The following is a 19091-nucleotide window of genomic DNA, read 5'->3' on the forward strand; positions in this document are numbered from 1 at the left end:
TATCCCTACCTGCGCTGGGCGGGAAATAACCCAGGACGGGGCGCTGACCCATCGCAGTTCGGGGATTATAACCATTACTTCGAACCCAAATTTTAATGGAATTAAGAGAGGTTCCTAAAATTAACCAAGTAAGTTTTATTAGTGAAAAGATTGAGGAATAAAAAGTGTTTAATCCCAATCACTGTGACTTGTTTTTTTTTTTACTTTATTAAGCAATCTATGAATTAGTATTTGCATTATTTCTCTTAATTTTCACAAATCTTATACATTTTCAGATAGTACCCTTTTATCATCCTGTAATACTTCACATGAAAGTTACTAGAGTACTTTGTAAATACAGCTATAGTTTGAGGTACATCACCCAAATATCTGCAAATAATTTTCTGATTACTAATTTTATAAGACAACAAAGGACAAGAGACCAAGTGTATGTGACTATATCTAGTGACATTCTCTTCGTATATGCTTCTATGGTCGTCATGGAAAACAATTCTCTTGAGGACCTTCACTTCTTTCAGTTTGGTTTGCAGCAAGTAATGTTATAAAAATGAATGTGGAAAATATTGTTTGCAGGTTTTGCAAAAAAAAAAAAAAAGCAGAAAAGCCAATAAAAAGCCAAGGTTTTAGTTAAGAATGCCACTGCTGTTAAATTCTCCAGTCGTTTGACAGATAAAGTACGTGTACTAAGTGACAGACCACTAGTGACATGTCACTGCTGCCTGCTCAGCAATCTCATGCATGAAACACAGCTGTGGTCTTCCAAGCGAATACGTCATACTGCTCTCCCAATAGTCCGAAATGCACGCAAGGAGGTCGCTGTCGATTTTGAGACGTCTTTGAAGCCAGGCCGATGATGGCAGTGTCTGGATGCAGAGTTTGGACTGGCTGCCAAAACACTCATGCCTGTGCATCCCGCTCTACTCCATCGTCATCAGTCACCTGCAACCACACAAGATGGGGTCAAGACTCAAATGAGCAGACAGGGCAGCGAAGGTGCACAAGGCCCAGCTTCACGACGTTAAAGCCCTGTCCAACCCCAGTACTCACCTGCTCCACGCCCTCTACCTCCGGAACGTAGAACTGCAGCATGTTCTGAACGCCCCTCTTCAGCGTCACGATGGAGCTGGGGCAGCTGGTGCAAGAGCCCTGGAGCTTCAGCTTCACAATGCCGTCCTCGAAGCCACGGTACAGCACATCGCCGCCGTCCTCCTGCACTGTTGGCCTGGGGAGGGAAGGCCAGGTCTGAGCTACGAAGACGTGCAGATGGAGCCCCGGATCGTCGCCCCTCGCCGCCCCCTACCTGATCCGAGTGTCCAGCAGCTCTTTGATCATGGCGACCACCTCGTCGTCATCCTCACAGGGGGCTGCAGAAACACAAATGCGGGCGCCGCCCATGACCAAATCCTGCTTTCTGGGAGATCAGTTTCAAAGTATAAGCCAATAGCTCTTAATCCTGTTCAACCCACACTGTTTTCAACCTACCATATTCAATATTAGCCTATTAAGGACCATTTAAGCCTGACTGAGAACCACTGGCATACGTGGACAAGAGCAGCGCTCAAGGCTGGGAGCCGTCACCTGTATCCGGCCGAGGCGCGTCCTCATTGACGACGGGCAAGCCCGACGTGAAGAAGTCCATAATGGTAGCAAAAACATCTGGCTTAATCACTTTCCACTCAATATCTATATCTGTCTGTGGGAGTAAGGAAAACAAACAAACATTTTAACTGTTAGCCAGCTGCAGCACTTTCCTTTACTTTAAATACCATTTATAAGTCTGATTGTGATCATACATAACCCTGTTTATTTTGTAAACAGAATCGCTGACTTAGGCTGTGACTCAGCATGTTACCTTGGTAATAGTGATAAAATCTGGACCCAGGAAAACACTCTTCACACCGTCGATTCTGAAGAGCTGTCTAAAAGAAAGTGGACCAAGAGGTGCAGAGTCAGTTCAAGAACTGAGAATGTGCAGAATGAGAAAATGGCATTTATCAGATTGTTTTTCCATGTTGCTGTATGGTAATTTCCCTTTTTTACAGAACAGTAGTTGGTCTGTAAGACCTTTAAATATAAATGAGAAAATAAGAGTCTTTTTGTTTATTTTATATGGGGAAGTCAAGGTCATTTTATCACTATCAGTTGTTAATTCCTGTTAAAGAATCTTGTGAAATTTCTGTTGCTAAATCGCTCAACTCTTCGGACCAATTCATTAAAATAAAACTAGTTTTTCCTCAGTTGAAATGTCCTTATTAATCATTTGAAAGGTACAAAGTCACATGCTTGTGTACCTAGCCAATGGGGAGCAGTGTGCATCGCGGGGGCTGGCGAAATCCAGTGTTCCCATTTCCAGCACCATGCGACCTGGCAGGAACTTCAGGCTGTTTGGATTTGGAGTGTCTTGGGTCTGAATGAACACGGTCCTCACTACAGATTTGGAGGGAAAAAAAAAAAGACTTTTCATGCAGACAGTGAGCCAAACAGCTTTCCTTTGGCCCCGTTACATTTTCACAATGCCTCTTGGGGGAGGATAGTGTTGCTTCTCTCCGTAATTGAGTGCCTTATTTAAAAAAAAAAAAAAAGTAATTTGCTGCCTTAATGAAATCCCCATGATTAAAATCCAAAGAGTGATAAGTGGAAAAGAAGCAATTCGTACCTCACCAGAAGACCAAACATAAAAGCACAAACTAATGAGCCAGCAAAATACGAGAATAAAATTCCCATAGAGACATATTGTGACATTTTTAAGTTGTGGAATTTAACATATTTCAGAGCAAGGAGGGTCCAATCATTCCCATTACCCAGCATGCCCCTTCCATTACCCACATAATTATTGCATCACTGATGATCTACTGTACTAACCTGGAAAATATGTGGTGGGCATAAGTGGCCATCTTGCTTTTCTCCCTTTTTGTGTTGCCCAAAGCAGCCTTGGACCTTGACAATCAGGAAGGGATATGGGACGTATCCTATGTGGAGGAAAGGTATGGACAAGTTTAACCAAACATTTACCCAAAGTTCAGACTAGGGTAAGTCTTTTTGAGCCTTCCTGCACAGCAAGAAGCTGTTTATCCACTTAGTGCCTGATTTACAATTAGTTCCAAGCAAAACATGACAACCTACTACATTAACACTTACTACTTAATACTGCCGTTTAAATTCCCTGCTGTATTAAGAAATTCAATGGTTTGTACAGTTTACTCAAAAAGGTAAACTCGGAAGATTTTTTAGTGTAAGTTACTGTGCCATCAGTGGAAAGTCTGATTTCAAAATCAAGGCCTTGCTTGTTTGGTTCAAAATATTGACCATTTTATGTTCTTTTCAGACATATACAAATGAATAATTAAAGTTAATTTACAGACAGCAGCTGCCTGTACACGGTTGATTAAGTTTTGATGAACAGAATATGTTTATGTCTGTATCCCTAAAAACTTAAAGATTCATGGAAGCCTGATGTATTCCACACACTACGGGATTTACCTTGCCGTAAAGGGGCGCGTATAAAGGTTATTAACATGACACACGCATCAGATAAGTTCGAAGAGTTTACGTAGGTGGTAAAAGTGTCGAAAATAACACACCAAAGCAACTTTAAAAACGCAAAGCCTGTGTTGTGCACTGATTCAGTCGGTTCAGTGGTCATACACGCCATCTCCCCGACATCTTCCCTCTTTTCTGCGTTAATTTCGGTAAATGTTACTGTTATTCTACAACACGAAGAAACACAACAGTGAGACCCTTCTTCTTCTTTGAACGGCATAAAAACCACACTACCAACTAGCGTTTTGGCGGTGAAATTGCAGAAGGGACAGAGAGAGAGAGAGAGAGAGAGAGAGAGAGAGACAGACACACACACACACACACACACACACTTTCGCAGGCCACGGCGTAAGCTCTGCGTAGAGCCTATGAAGAACCATAAATCAGGCGTGATTGTCTGCGGACCCCCGTTATTGATAAAGGATCGGGCAGCAGGTATGGGCCGTGCGCAGCCTGCTGCCCCCCATGGTCATGTTATATACGTCAGAGCGCCGCGCCAATGAACACCCCGAGCTGCTCCATATGTGTATGAACAGATATCTTTCTCTTGCATCTCCATAAACGCTCAGATACTGAGCTTCACTTAAACGCACGCAACCAGTCGGCATGTACTTACCGCCTCGATATAAAGGTGGCAACAGGCAGCAGCAGGCGGAACTGCCGGTAGGACGCCATGTTTAGGCGAAAAAGCGTCTCGTGACGCAGTTCCTCCCAGCCTTGGCCAAAAGCCCGTAACTTTAACCCTTTGTATGCCTAGGTCGTCAGGGAGTATGAACAGACATTACCCTTTAAGATGAGGCTTAAAGTTTTAAATTCCGTTAGCTTAGTAAAATTACCGTATTCAATAGTAAATTTTATCCTTATAACGTTGCACTAAAATCATGCAGTGTTGTCAACTTTGGTCAGCGGGCTGGCATGTGATTTTCAATTCGAGACAAGTCTGCACAGTCATTTACATGTATGTGACAATTATATTACATTGTGAAAAGTCTGTATAGTTTGCGAACTAGCCCAACGCTTTCGATGCAGATAATTTTAGGTTTATACTGGAATAATATAGATTTCCCGTAATATTTCTTGCGTTTGTGTGAGCAAGAAAGCGTATCAGGTCAGAAGCGTGAGCGTTGGCGACCCTGATTATGTATTTAAGAGTGGCTGTAATCTACACATGTATTTTGTTAACAACTGTAGGGGGCAGTATGATGGAAAAGTACTCGACACTGCTGGGGATTTGGATCTTTACTTAATTGTGGAATTTGTAAGTTGTCCCCCGTACGGTATGGGTTTCCTCTTACAATCCAAGCATAGTTAGATTAAATGCAATCTCTAAATCACCTATAGTGTATGATTGTCCATGCTGTACCACTTTGCTTCCAGGAACAGACTTCCCATAGGTGACCAGGAGAAAAAAAATAGACTTTTGAATCCAGTCTCAAGCACAGTTTGTGGAGTTTTCATGCTCCCCTCCTGTTTCCATTTGTAGGGCAGGGTTTCTCAACCCGGTCCTCGGGGACCACCAGACGGTCCACGTTTTTGCTCTCTCCCAATTCCCTGCCAATTGCGAGAGAGCAAAAACGTGGACTGTCTGCTGGTCCCCGAGGACTGGGTTGAGAAACCTTGCTTTAGGGGACAGTCACCAGGCTCCCTGAAACCCTTAGGAATTTAGTTTCGTCCTCATGCTGCATTATTGTTTTTGTATATGAGGATGCTTTGAAACCTGATTAAAATTGGCAACAGACAAAATAAATGCAATCATTTATTTAATGTTCTTTATAATACACAACTTGCCATGACAGCATTCAGCAATTCAACAAAGGCTTTCTGTGACGGTTTTCAAAAATTCACAAAGTGCTTTGGGTTACTCAAGTATATTTGACAAGTGCCTCCAGTTTCAGCAGTAAGAGGCCACGTGTCTTCAATCCCCACTTTCCAAAATCAGCAGAGTCCGTTTTCTGTATAAATACTCAGAAATTATAATGTAAAGACCATTTCAATACACACCAATGTCAAATGAGGGAAACTTATAAAGGCAGACATTTGCCATCATCTCTTCAAGTTGTGTGCAAAGAAACTGTGGAGGGAGACTGGTCAGGGCTCAGTATTCTAACATTCAAAAATATAATTGCAAATAATTATTGGGAGCATAACTGAGACCCTGCTGTCCTGCCTCACTGTTTAGTAGTACTACCTAAGGCCATGTGTACAGAATCATGCCACCTGTCCTCCTTGTTTGACGGTGTAGTAAACGGGTACAGTAGATGTTTGCAAAGCACTTAAGGACCCTGTGAAGCAGAGGACAATGCCAGTATCATCCCTTCAGTAAACTGGACAGCAGTGGCATTACGGTGGGCTTGGTTTCAACACAGGAAAACCATGAACTATACATTCATATGGCCTCATCGATTCAGAGTGTATACAGACACACACAAAGAATATTTTTACGTTAAAGTTCAGGGTTATTGCCATGTGTAGCATAAACCAAGGTGAATACTCATAGTTTGCATACTTGGGGGGGGGGGGGGGGGGCAAAAAATGGTTCTAGGAGGAAGTAACACAGGACTTATGGTGATGAAAACATATAGAAATAACAGATGATGCCAGACAGTCCATCTTTCCAAATCCTATACTGAGAAAGGAAGTCGACAAGATCAAAATGAATCAAAGAGGCGTGTTTCATTAAAATGCCAAAGTAAGCTCCAGGTGCCCAAGATGAAATCAATCACTTTTAGAGGCACCGTAAATGAAAGGACCTTGTGCACCGCTGGTGTTGGATTCATTAAAACGGAAAAAGGGGCAGGAATATTATTAGCAAATCAAACTTGTCATCCTTTAGCATTACTTGGTATATGGTAGTTACATTATTTAAGCGGACACACTAAGGAAACCATTAGCAGAGTATTAAAAATTGTTTAAGCCACACTTTCATGTGCAGGAGCATTTTACAAACAGCACAAGTAAATATCAGTATGGGTTCTCAAGAAGATCAGAGGGAATGAAAACAAAATCTGATGAGGTTCCAAATGATCTCATATCATTTAATATCATTTAATCCAGCCACAGTCTACTGTGCAAAGGAGAGTGCTATCAGTGTTTACTTCATGATTGAATGCAGAGGATACTATAATAATAAAAAAAGGTAAACTTTTCTGAGCAGCACTGTCCCATCTAGGGAACCAAATGTTCGAGAGATCTTGAGTGACTTGTTCAGCAATCGGGGTCTTGTTAACTTTAACAGAGGTGGCTGTATCTAGATAAAGTGGTGGGGGATGGAATGCAGCACCAGCAACGAGATGGAGTCACATGGTGTAGACAGACTGAAAGGAGGGTGCAGATGCACAAGATCAACAACTGTTTCTGGATTAAGGGGCAGAATTTCACAACTACTACCATCAAACATTCTACCTTTTGTTCCAATATCAGTTTCAGAATTTGTGAAATATTGGGTTGGAGGTGATGGTGCTGCCCATAGCGCACTGCAGATACCCATAGCTGGTGTAGCCATTTTCCTTTTCAGAGTTGATCCTGCCCAATCCCCTGTCTTTAGAGCTTTTCCTGTGGACCTTTGTGGTGAAAGGGTGCAGCAATAAAGGGATCCACAGCAACAGCCTCTGTAGTCCATGAGGGCAAAGGACCTGCAGGGCTTGGCCCCATGGCACCCAATCTGGCCCCAGAAGGCAATGGATGTTGGACCCCCATCAGTGACTGGGGTAGTGGGGCCTCGAAATGCCGGGAATACTTGGCCAAGGCTTGTGGATGTATGGGGTGGGAAGGTGCTTGGCCCAGGTAGGCTTGCTCGTGACCAGGGAGGTGGACAGCAGAACGTACTGGGTGCTGTACGCACGGCTGGGAGTGCTGCTGCAAGCCTCTGGCCGTCTCCATCCTCCTGCCAAAAGGGGCCTGTAGGAAGATGTCTGGCTCCTGAGCTGGGACAGGGTGCCGTGGGAAGGGTGCTTTGGCAAACACGTCACTACCCTCCTCCTGTCCAGTTCCAAAGGGGGCGTTTGAGAAGACGTTAGGTGGAGTGTGATGCTTCCTGCCTGGTTGGAGAGGCAAGAGGTGAGGGGAGAAATGCTGCTGGTGCTGGGGGAGTAAAGAGGGCTGGTAGAACTGGTGGTCTGGTTCCTGCTCGACTTCCGGGACTTGGTCCTCTTCTTCCTCGGAATCTAGTAGCAATGGCCTGGAGCCGCTGGAGTCGAGAGCTACACCTTCATCGACTTGCTCTTCATCATCCTCTTCCTCACTTGAGTGCAAACAGCCCTGGTCTATGCTGTCAATATCTCCAGGCACCTCACTTCCTCCTTCACAAAACACACTATAGCCATTGGTCTGCCTCTGGAGTTCTGGGGAGTAAAGAAGAGATGAGTGAGAGGGTTTAATATTCAGATGAAATGCAGTTTAACACACAACCCCCCTGCACACTGTAAATGCCATGTAAATTCCACGGCAAACCTCAAAAAGCACACAAGTGGAATCACTGGAACAAATCCTCTCAGCAACCAACAACACATCAGGTCATGTGACACAGCACCATTCATATTTCTCATGAAACAAGGAGGAAAAGTACTTGTATGAAAATGCACAATCCCATACCAGCTTTCAACAGAAGTATACCAGCCAATGCTCTGTAGACAATCACATACTATGTACAATAACTACAACAATGAGCTACTCACTTCAAACAACTACAACAGACCAGTAGCCTTGTTTCCACACATTTCTTCTGTCAGTCCACAGTATGTTTCCCACAAAGTTAAGCACATCTATAACCCATTACTTCCTTCTGCTCTACAAAGACGGCTTTCATGTGGATTAATCTGACTGAAGATCATCAGTCAGAACGGATGACCATTTCCAAAGGTCTCCTAGATCACGCTCTATGATTTTTCTTTTCCTGAGTGTAAAACGATTCAGGCTACTGAAGCATGGGCGAAACACAGAGGTGGACTTCATTTTTAGAGCGGTGACCTCGTGGAAACAAGGAAGACTGAGGGGACTGTCCAGGTCCCCTCAGAGTCTGCGAGACAAACACAGTGGGAGGGAGGAGAGAGAGGGAGTGAGAGCAGAGCAGAGCATAGGAGAGGCAGAGGCAACCTTACCTGGACAGTGATGTGAGCAGAGGTTAGCCAGCATCTCCAGGAAGGCAGGGTTAGTAGCAGCCCGCTAGGACAGAGCCCACAGTCAACCACAGTGTGGGGTGGTGAGATAGCTAGAGATTGTGTGTGTGTGTGTCTTTCTATTCAGGCTTATGGTGATAAATGCAATAAAAAAAGTACCCCAGCAAAGATGAGCATTTCCCTGCAACGGCTTTCCTAAAATTTCACAGTGGCACAAGAAAGACTCTGCTAGCCACGGTAAGCCAGAGAACTTATAACGAATAATATTCACCAGTTTTTAATATTTGCTGGAGTGAGGAAACAAACTGCATGCAAAGTGGGAATCAAGGAGTATTGTTGTGGGGGTCCAGCAACTTATAAAGTGCCACAGAATATGGGAACCCAAATGAGTCATAGGAACTGCGGAGATCATTAATTATATTGTGGAGCTGTGAAGGGGCAGATGGCCTGACTGGGGGCCAAACAACTGCAGCAGCTGCAGGAGCAAGTGTGGCTGCAGAAAGAGCAGCTGGCTGCTCGGGGCACAAGACACCAGGCGTTGGGGGGTCATTCGCCACGAAAACTTCTGCCTGAATACAGGCGTCTCAAATGCCTGAAATTTCCGCGAATAAAACCCGTCTGCATTATCAAGTGCTATTTTTCTCTTTTCGGGATACTTTTAAACCTTGTGCTTCTGAAACAAAGGAAAAGAAAACTGAACATAAAGATGCAAAATCACTGAAAATCACAGGATTTAGCTTCAATCGTGTAGATTGTTAACAAGTCCGTCTTGTGACGTCTGACTCCTGCCCATTATGACTCCATAGATTCCATAAAAGACTAAACCGAAGAAACAACAAGACTGCAATGTGATCCAGAAGACTATGGATTCAGGAGAGTGTACTGTACGTTTGTACTGAAAGTTAAAAACCAGCAAAAAAAAAACCCAGTACACTTATATCACATTCACATATTTATTTAATTAAATCCCCTCTCATTTTTCCATTTCATAAAAATAGAAGGTAAACATCGAAATATAGCTACTCCAGCCCAGAAATGGATATTGCTGCAAAGTCACTTTTGCTGCACTTTCATATATTCAGGTTCCCACCCCCCCACCCATCCAAAAAACACATTGGGTACAGAAGGTTTTGCACAGCAACACAGGTAAAACACTACTGGCAAGGCTAGACCTCCAATGAATACAGCTCTGTGGTGTCTAAGAATAGGGTTAAGCTCTGAGATTGCATAGGTTAGCTACATGGGAAAATAAATCAACTCCACTACAGGGTAAACTGAGAAAATGGATAGACAGGTTTCAGAACACACATCAGAAATCCTGGGGAAATGAACAGCTTTACAGTCAATGGTGTAAGTTTCTTCTCCCCAAAATTCTAGCCAATCAAATTTTACCACATTAATGAAACGTAATATTTTCGAAAAAATTGAATTACTGAGCTTTTTGATATAGAGCCATACTATAAGAACAAACTTATGTGCGTAAATGCAAATCTGAGCAAATAAAGAAGGCTGGAAATATCAATTGTTCCACTTAGACTGAGAAGGTCCAAACGACTTGTGTACTGCCATACGCCCAATCATAGTGCTTCAAATGTGCCTGCTATTTCAGGTATGAATGAACAAATGATGACTTAATCACTGTACACACAACACACACATCTTTCACTCATTTAGACAAAAGGACACTCTGCTTAAAAGGCTGAACTTGGGAAGGGGGGGGGGGAAGCTATAAATTATCTGCCCTAAGTCTGAGAAACAAAGGGGGAAAAAAGAGAGAGTGAGAGATCAGGAAGAAATTACTGTCATGAGCCCTGGATCGGGGGCGGGGCAACTGCATACTTCTGAACACCTACCTCTGAAAGAAAGCCTATATTGTCATACTATTTCACTAAAACTTTGGATTTCAAAGAAGACAACTTCAGTTTATTGACGTGACCACAAGAACATCTGAATTGCAGTTTTACTGATACAACAAAAACAGCACGAGGGTGAACATACACAATTACAGTCGCCCTTACAGATTTGCGAATTTGATTTCGCGGTTTAGTGAATCGCGAGTTGGCCTTGAGCAATTAAACGGGAATATTTTCGAGCATGCCGAAAAATTGCAGAAACTCACAAGACACACAAGCCAAAGAATTATAAATACTGAAAATGATTTGGATTACATAAGGTCATACAATATATAAATGCTAATGTTGTTTAATATGTGTTAGTGTAAGTGCATATTAAATCTTTAATATTACAAGTTATTTTTGGTATTAAAAAACAGGAATCTATGCGTCTTGGCTTAGGTTCGCCACGCATCTGTCTCGGCCGTCAGCTTCACTCATGACTGTGCAATCCTGCATTTCTTGTATTAACTTTTAAACCTCAGCACCATTAACTTTGCATTTTTATGGGCCCAAGTATTATTTGCAAATTGTCACATTCGTGGGGGATCTTCCACCCTTAAACCCACACAGATGTGAAATGGGTTGCTGTACAATGAACACAAAAAAAAAAAAGACTGCATACTATCCTGATACAAATTCACAGACGCATCTGCTAAATCCTGAACAGCAACAGCCAAATGTAACAAGTCACAACTGAACTCTGGAGGTAAATCCAAACAAATACATCACAATAACAGAATGACCTGGAGCCTGACCGCAAGATCCACTATGCAAGTTCACCGCAACTTACAGGCAATAAACAAACCCAGCAACAGCAGCTCTTCGAATCCCCTCCACGTATCAAAGGAAGAGGGTAAATGCCCTGAATGTGTTTTCATTTGCTGGTCCCTTTTAATCATGTTAGCAAGGCCTAGACCCACAGGCAGTGACTAAACTGTGGGGTTGCATTTGGGAGTCGTGCAAATCATCCCTATGAACAGTAAGACTCGCTAAGCAATAACAGAGCTACTGTGTAAAATCCACACACGGCTTCGTTACTCCTTCGGTGGACGGGAGAGCGCCACGAGAGCAGAAGAGCTGCCGTCACCCCCAGGAATGCCTCAGAGGAATCTCTGAGCGGAAGCCCAGAGCGACGCCGATGGCAATGGGAAATGAACCGTGTGCGATGGGTGTCTGACATCTACGCACTTTCCTCAAGATCACAGCATGGCGCCTCTGTTTCTCTCATACTTCCATGCTGTGGAGGTAAAGGGTGTAGATATGACGATGAAAGCAGTCCTTCATTTGGGATGTGATGGTTATAAACTTAAGTTTCTGTCATCATTCCGATTCCTAGATATTCTAGATCAGAGATTCGGGGGAGAAGTTGCCTTGCCTGCGCCCATCCCAAGCAGAGTAATTAAAATCAAATGAAATAAAAAATAATCTGAACCTTGAAGCATCAGTATAACGACACCCCCGCACCCCCCACCCCCCGTGTGCTGACCAGTTCCCCTGTCAAACCCTCTCCAGGCCCTCGGCCTCGTCACCGGGTCACCCCTCCGTCCCCAAATTCAGCGGCATCAGACGGAGGCCGCAAGAACCGTAACTGCAGCTCTGCAGTCAGGCGCACATGAAAGCAGCCCGAGATCTGCAATCTGCAAACCACTGACACAGTCAGCACTCCAGGCTAAGCTGGAAATGATAAACGGCTTAATGTTATTTTCTTATACTTAAATACGTTATTAAATTATTGGGGAAAAACAAGCTTGTCCCATCAATCCCAGATAAGATATACTTAGAGCACACCCAGCAGCAAAGGCGGGGACATTAAAAACATAAAAATCACATTTCTGTGTCTCTCTGTGTTCCTCAGACAATGAGGAATAAACGGTTATCTTCAGAGAAACAAAATGAGAAGAAATAAAATGAACACTGGAACTTCACGCTTGCAAATACAATTGTGATAAGAACACAGAGAAATAAAGAATTCTTCTTTAAACTATAATATATATGTGTGTAACTGCAATGAGAATATTCTAAATTTATATTTATGATATTCATTCTATAGCACTCTATAGTCACATTTATTCTTACAATGATAAAGTTTTTTGTAATATTTTCAACACTTATCACACTATCAGCGGCTTTGCACACAGGGGCTATAGAGCACGTGATCACATGGTGAGAAACTTCAGTCTGATGGCAGTTTAACAATATACACTGTTCAGGTCAAACACACGAGCACAATGAGCGTAACTGCGCACTGGCTTTGGACAGCAATGGACAGTATGAATGAAGCGGCATTTCAGTCTGTAAGGAATGAATGAATGAAACGGGACAAGAAAATCAGAAAAAAGAAAGTGCCCCCCAGGATATTCTACAGTCAGCGGTCACACCAAGCCCAACGATGTGATCCTCCCAGTCACCATGCCAACTCCCTGGTCCTTCATCATATTGGTTAAAAGTCTGGCCCCAGGCCTGCTGCCGAGGGCTTAACAAAAAAAGATTGGTTCCAAGAGGTAACCAATCAGATTATAGAGGAGGTTGGTCCAACCAGCAAGAGGAGGCGGGACAAACCAATCAAAATGTCTTGGTCCTGCCTCCTGTAGTTGCTTGCCCCACCTCCTCTACAATCTTATTGGTTCTCTCTCTGAACCAATCATTTTTCATTCTGCCCTCAGAACAATTTTGCGCAAGTAAAACGCCCATGAGCCTGACTGGCTGCTCCCCTGTACTCTTCCTAAAGGAAACTGCTTAGAATCCCCCGAAAGTTTCTGCCAACAGCATGAGCAAAAGCTCAAACAGACTACGGCAAACACGGACAAGTGCAAGGCATTGATGATGATGGAGGGGATGAGGCGAGGCCCAGTGTGGGCATGCGGGACTGGGCAATACTGCTCTCATTTATCATTAGTACAGCATGCGCCTTGTGCTTATGGGGAAATTTACAGGAGAAGCCCTGCCGGGTTTAGACAGAAAAGCACACACACAGACTATTTCTTTAAATCACTAAAAGAAAAACAAACCTAGCTACATTTCTATTTAACACAGCACACAGAGTTTTGGAGTGACTATTTATTCCCTACTATTTATTAACTGCACAAACTCGAGTTACAGTCCCTGTTTAACACCCACAAATAAGCAGCTACCATGCTGATATGCCAAGGATGCAGCCTCCCTTTCTGCCAGCGCTCTGGTCTAAAGCGCCCGTCCTTGTAGGAGTGGTAAGATGCCTGAAAGCACCACATGCTGCCCGGACACGAGTATTTACAGGAGGGTGATCAGAGGGAGGCCATGAGGGACAAGTGAAACAGGGAACAATGCGGGGCTCGGAGGGGATACGCCGGCTACGGCTAATCAGGCCATTCCGAGCTGGCCGTGTCTAAAAGGCGGGGTTGGGGTAGTCGCGTTACGAATACCGCAAGGGTACAAAAGACTGAGGCGTGGCAGTAACCCAACAGCATCGTGCGTCATTCTGCTCCTGTGCATTTGCAGTGCTAAGCGACACTGGAACAGAAACCCCTGGGAGCATTTACAGTGCTACACCATTTACAGTGCTACACCAACAGCATTCAAGCACTTCTGATGCTAAAAAAAATGCCACCGGGAGGAAACGAAAACATACAATGCGCTAAACTCAACAGGGAACGTCAGTGAGGCCGCGTCGGCAATAGGGCTGGGCTGATCCCACTGGGCTGATCCCACTGGGCTGATCCCACTGGGCTGATCCCACTGGGCTGGACTCTAAAGCAGGACTGTTTGGGGTGATGTGAGTGTAAGGAGGAATGGGGATACATGGAGGGAGACAGGGGACCAGTCCTTATGGATGATGGTTAGGTGATTATCAGGGAGAGAGAGAGTGAAATCAGCCAAATATTTCAGGGATTGAGTGAGTGGTTGGGGAGGTGGGGAGGGACTGCAGCAAAATTCTTACATGACCAACTTCTACCCCAATTTCGCCAAATGCTTTTCCTCCCTGATCCCCCGCCCCCCCCCCCCCACCCCCTCTACAGGTCGATGAGCTGATCCACCAGTAGGAGTGAGCGGGCCAGGCTGGGGAGGCTGGACTCTGAGCTGCCGCTGTTGTTGCGTGAATGACCACCTGAAACGTACCAAAGAAGGGGGGAGGAAGAGAGAGAGAGAGAGAGAGAGAGAGAGAGAGGAAGAAAGGTAGAGGGAGGGAGGGATAGATACAGGACAAAGGAGGAGGTGGTGAAGTGCAGCAGTCAGAAAGTAGTAAAGGATGGGGGTAGGATGAGAAAAAGGGGAGAAAGAAAATAAGTAGGGGTTACCCCCCCCGGAAGATTTAAGGGAGAGTTCTTTGGGAAACGGAGACTAAGTTACTACAGCAGACCTGAGGTGGCACAGTGGGCATTAACCAAATATGATGACAGGAAGTTAAGTGCAGTTCTGTAGTGTGCAGAGTGCAGAGTGCGGGCATGCTGGGAATGAGAATGGAAATGAGGAGGCCCGTCTACTGCGGAGTCGGAGCTGTGGCGCCCGCTCCCCTGGCAGGGTGGAGCCGAGGCCCAGCAGCACGCCAATCGCCCGCTTACTAGCTCCAAGCAGTGGCCCACAGCTGAGGGAAGGGGTGGGGGGAGTCTCTGGCTGCGGAAGGTCAGAGGTCAGGGCCGCATGATTCCAGGCTGCCCCCACCTTGATGCCTGACTGCTAACCTTACCTTGGTTGGAAGTTTTGGAGATGAGCACGGGGATGGGGTCGAACTCGTCCTCGGTGCTTTTCTCCACACACTCGGGCCGCTGGAAGCCTGGCATGAGGCAGGAGGGGTGTTAATGCAGGGTAGGGATACAAACAGCCAAGGCGTCAAAGCTGCTGTTTACTTCTGGGCTATGACCAAGATATTAGCCGATACTCCAGTAGCTCATGCACTGAACACTGGACCAAAAGGCAGGCATGTCGTCGTGCGTTACGGGAGTCACAGCAGATTGACTCGGAGAGAAGGTCTTGGTTGGATGGAGAAGAAGCCTAATGCAAATGGTGGGGGTGGGGTGGGGGGGTTCTTTACCTGCAAGGGGCTGGCTGACACCATGGGATGTGGGGGCAAATTCATCCAGACAGGAGGCAGAGCCAGAAGGGGGTGTGGAGGCAGGAGGGAGTCCCGTGTTGGAAGAGTGGGACAGCAAGCTGCCCAAATGAGCATCTTCACCAGCCAGAGAGTCTGGAACAAAGGAGGTGAGTGTGGAGAGAAGGTGAAGGAATGAGGTTCAATCAGAAAACAAGGTAATAAGACGATGGAGATACCAATAATAATTGCCGTCCCCACAAAGCGATATTCTTCCCATTTATGCAGACACATTCAACTGGAGAAATTCAAGTTAAACTCCATTCAAAGGTACAAAAGTAGTGCCCTCTCAGACTTGATCCTTCACCCTTCAGGCCAGAGAGTCAGAATTGTCCTTAACCTTAACTAAACACGAAGCCATTTCATGATACATTAGCTGTTTTATACTTGAGTTGAGTTTCCCCAGCCACCACGGATGCCCCTCCCACCCCTGACAAGGGTTATTCCCAGAGAGAGGTCCAGCAATATGCAAAACTCCTTTTGCAGACTTAATATCAGAGCACATGGAACACAGGAAGCGAAGATTGTCTGTCTGCAGTAAGATCAGCTGCTCGTGACGGCAGTTTGCTTGGCTGCATTAGCCGGTGTAGGTAGACCACAGGTGATCGTGGATTTGACCTTCAGAACTCAGGAACAGCATCTGCTAACCTTTACTGTAGGATTACACACTGAAAACTGAAACCCTGACCTAAGAAGTTTAAGCTTGTTGCCATATTTATTGAAAACTGAAAATGTATCTCTGTGCGAGTCATGTGTCGCCTATGGGCTGGGAAGCTGAGGGCCTTCAATATGGAGGTAAAAATAAAACCGCTGGTCTAGCGAAAAGTAGACGAAGCCACAATGTCACACCAAGCCTGTTGCTGCAGAAAAAGGAGCCCAGGCTGCTAGAGCTGCCCGTCCAGAGCTCCAGCGAGACCTTAATCAGTCCTCTAATGCAATGTTCCCTGCCAGACAGACAGTCCACATACTGGCTCCTTGGGGAGGCTGGACGGGAGCAGAAACGTGGGCTGGCTGTGGGTCCCCAAGGACCGGATTGGGAGACACTGCTCTGATGTCATAAGACTCCAGAAAGGCAACTAAGGGACCCCAAGCAAACGGGCCAGACAGTGGACTGACAGACGGCTGAGGGCCAGGGATGGGCAGGGCTGGGCACAGGGGATGCACTGACCTGGCAGGGCTGCAGATGCAGGCTCCGGCTGCAGCCTGGGAGCCTCCAGACCAGGGATCAACGAGTCCATGCACACGTCCGGCTTGCCTGAAAAAGAGCACGACTCATGACGGCAAGTAAAGGAAACGCTCCTCTCCGGTGACCTCATCATGTGTTGGAGCCCAGGCACAGTTTGGCGATGAAATATGCTGCTACCGAAACAAAGAGGAAGAGCTTATCACTTTATTCACTGAAGATCCCAGTTTATAAATTTGAAACTGTTTCTTTTGTTTTGATAGTGTACGTGTGCAATTTTTGTTCTTCATAGCCATTCATAAACTATTTTGATGTTCAGTAAATATTTATGCAAAGTGATATTTGTGAGGCGCTGAAATGGAAAATGGGAGACAGCAAGCAAACGAGTGAGGGTGGGAGGGATGGGGGTGGGCTGGCAGAGTGAAGTGCCATGTGAAGTGGGAAAGAGATAATTCAGCTTCAGAGGTCACATGTTCAGCTTCAGAGGTCACATGGGGATGTGACGGCGGGGCTCGCCGATGATCTTAGTCCATCACCTCAGATTTGAATTTCAGAAATAGGAAGGATGCCTATAGACCTAAGAGGCTTAACTAGCATGGTCTGGGGGGGGGGCATGCATGGGGGCGGTTATAGTCATGCCTAGTCGAAAATGAAGGGAAGTGATTGGAGACATACAACACAGTCAGGCTAACAACCTGTCGAGAAACAGAATGATCACAAGAGAGAGTGGCAGCATGATGGACGACCATAAGTCCAGCACGCCGAGAGTAGTGCAGTGGCAGCTGGGGGTGGGGGCACAGAGGGGGCAGACGGCGTGGGGGCTGGGAAGGTGCCCATTACCGTTACCGGGGCCCTCTGCAGGAGTGCCGAAAGGGTCAGTCAGGGGTAAAAGGTCAGGGAGCAGGAGAGATGCGTCGGGGGACCTCAGGCCCTCTATCAGCTTCTCTGTGAGGCGGCCAGAGAGGGAGGGGGAGAGAGAAGCATGGGAGGGAGGGTGTGACGGAGAGGAGGGGTGAATGACAATGACAAGGGGGCAAAAGAGGGAGAGCGATCAGTAGCAGAGCCGGCAAGGTGGTCAGGTGTGACTGAGGAGCAGGCTGCAGAATGAAGGGGATGGGGGGGCAGCTAGCCGTTCATTTATAGCGCAAAGCACGTGTTTTTGCAGAAAGGAGACTGGAAAGAGGCGATATTCAAACAAAGCAATGATCGACTTGGGGGCTCTCAGTTAAATTCAGTAAGGTTTCAGCTTAGGAGGAAAAAAAAGGAAATCATAAAATACAAGTATCCATGCAAAGAATATTACTGTTCATCCAGCAGCACACCATCAACAGTGAAACAGAATAAGAGCATTTAGACCTTTAGTTCACCATGTGTTTATATGTCAGTCTGTACAGGAGACATCACTGCGTTGACACCATGTACATCCCACAGGATGATGAGACGGCGTGCATTCAAAAGAACGCCCTCTACTGGTTACAAACTAGCACTGCATGCATGTAGAACAGGGAAACGCTCAAGCTGAAGGTCCGGGTCACTAATTCCCCTTTGTTGAAAATACACTTAACTATATTACTGCTGTAAGTTGGCAATAACATGCTACCTTTGCCAGGTACTGCAGGTTTCCCACAAAATCAATAACTTTTCAAGTCGAGTGACTGGCAGTGACATACATAACAAACCAGAAAAGAAAGCAACATCTTGCTAAACGAAGGAACCAGCCGTTTTACTTTGTTATTATAATCTAGGTTAGTTCTGCCAGACAGGATGCAGATTACACTTCTTTTACAGTTAGTCTTGTACGTGGCAACTATACCCTCCTGAAGAGCTTTGGTCGCAGGGCGTTAGTTTCAGAGATCACGGGGCATCACAGACAGGGAATGGAGCCCAGCATGCCAGGGGTTAAACGCCAGCACGCAGAGTAACTGGGGGCCCTCTGTTTAGGCCCCCCAACCCCGCTCGTCTTCTGGAAGTCGGCCGAGACTGGCACATGCAATGCTGATGAACTCCATCAGTTCGTGCGGATAGAGGGAAGGTCGGCACCACCCAGCAAACAAGCGGCTGGACCGGAGGGAAGTGTTTGCTCACAGCACATCAGTTAGTGCCGCCCGTGGGTGTGGAGGCTGGCCAACGGGCATGCGTACATGCGTAGGGGCATCTTCTCAGCCATCTCGCTTCTCTATACTTACAGTTTGGGCGGCTGACTGGGCTCAGGGCTAATTGGGAGCTGGCGGGGATCTCAGAACATGGCACAGCACAGGTGCTCCCTCGCCCCTTTCACTGGGGGAGAAAGTTCA

The 19091-nt window shown here is 45.8% G+C and overlaps 2 protein-coding genes across 9 annotated transcripts in view; both read right to left on the minus strand.

Moving 5' to 3' along the window:
* Positions 1–178: 178 nt before the first annotated feature.
* Positions 179–4279, minus strand: nfu1 (NFU1 iron-sulfur cluster scaffold homolog (S. cerevisiae)). Its single transcript, XM_023802189.2, has 8 exons — positions 4157–4279; positions 2863–2969; positions 2292–2427; positions 1853–1919; positions 1579–1693; positions 1301–1364; positions 1048–1222; positions 179–939 (listed from the first exon to the last, which is right to left on the minus strand). The coding sequence occupies exons 1-8, from the start codon at positions 4213–4215 to the stop codon at positions 898–900; spliced, it is 765 nt and encodes a 254-aa protein (XP_023657957.2). The 5' UTR covers positions 4216–4279; the 3' UTR covers positions 179–897.
* A 1004-nt stretch (positions 4280–5283) lies between these two features.
* The window catches only part of LOC111838901 (AP2-associated protein kinase 1-like), a 35603-nt gene continuing 21795 nt past the window's right edge, over positions 5284–19091 (minus strand). For 5 of the 8 annotated variants that reach the window (XM_023802345.2, XM_023802355.2, XM_023802336.2 and 2 more), the window contains 5 exons: positions 17638–17742; positions 16783–16869; positions 15558–15710; positions 15213–15299; positions 5284–7880 (listed from right to left, as the gene is read on the minus strand). In XM_023802345.2, coding sequence (XP_023658113.2) covers positions 7081–7880; positions 15213–15299; positions 15558–15710; positions 16783–16869; positions 17638–17742 — 1232 coding nt within the window. In that variant the 3' untranslated portion in view covers positions 5284–7080. Of the gene's footprint in view, positions 7881–14562; positions 14634–15212; positions 15300–15557; positions 15711–16782; positions 16870–17637; positions 17743–19091 lie in introns of all 8 variants that reach the window. The other 3 variants (XM_023802375.2, XM_023802366.2, XM_072704708.1) reach the window with 2 other exon arrangements.

Source organism: Paramormyrops kingsleyae, chromosome 2 (assembly GCF_048594095.1).
Source record: "Paramormyrops kingsleyae isolate MSU_618 chromosome 2, PKINGS_0.4, whole genome shotgun sequence".
In the NCBI taxonomy this organism is placed as follows: domain Eukaryota; kingdom Metazoa; phylum Chordata; class Actinopteri; order Osteoglossiformes; family Mormyridae; genus Paramormyrops; species Paramormyrops kingsleyae.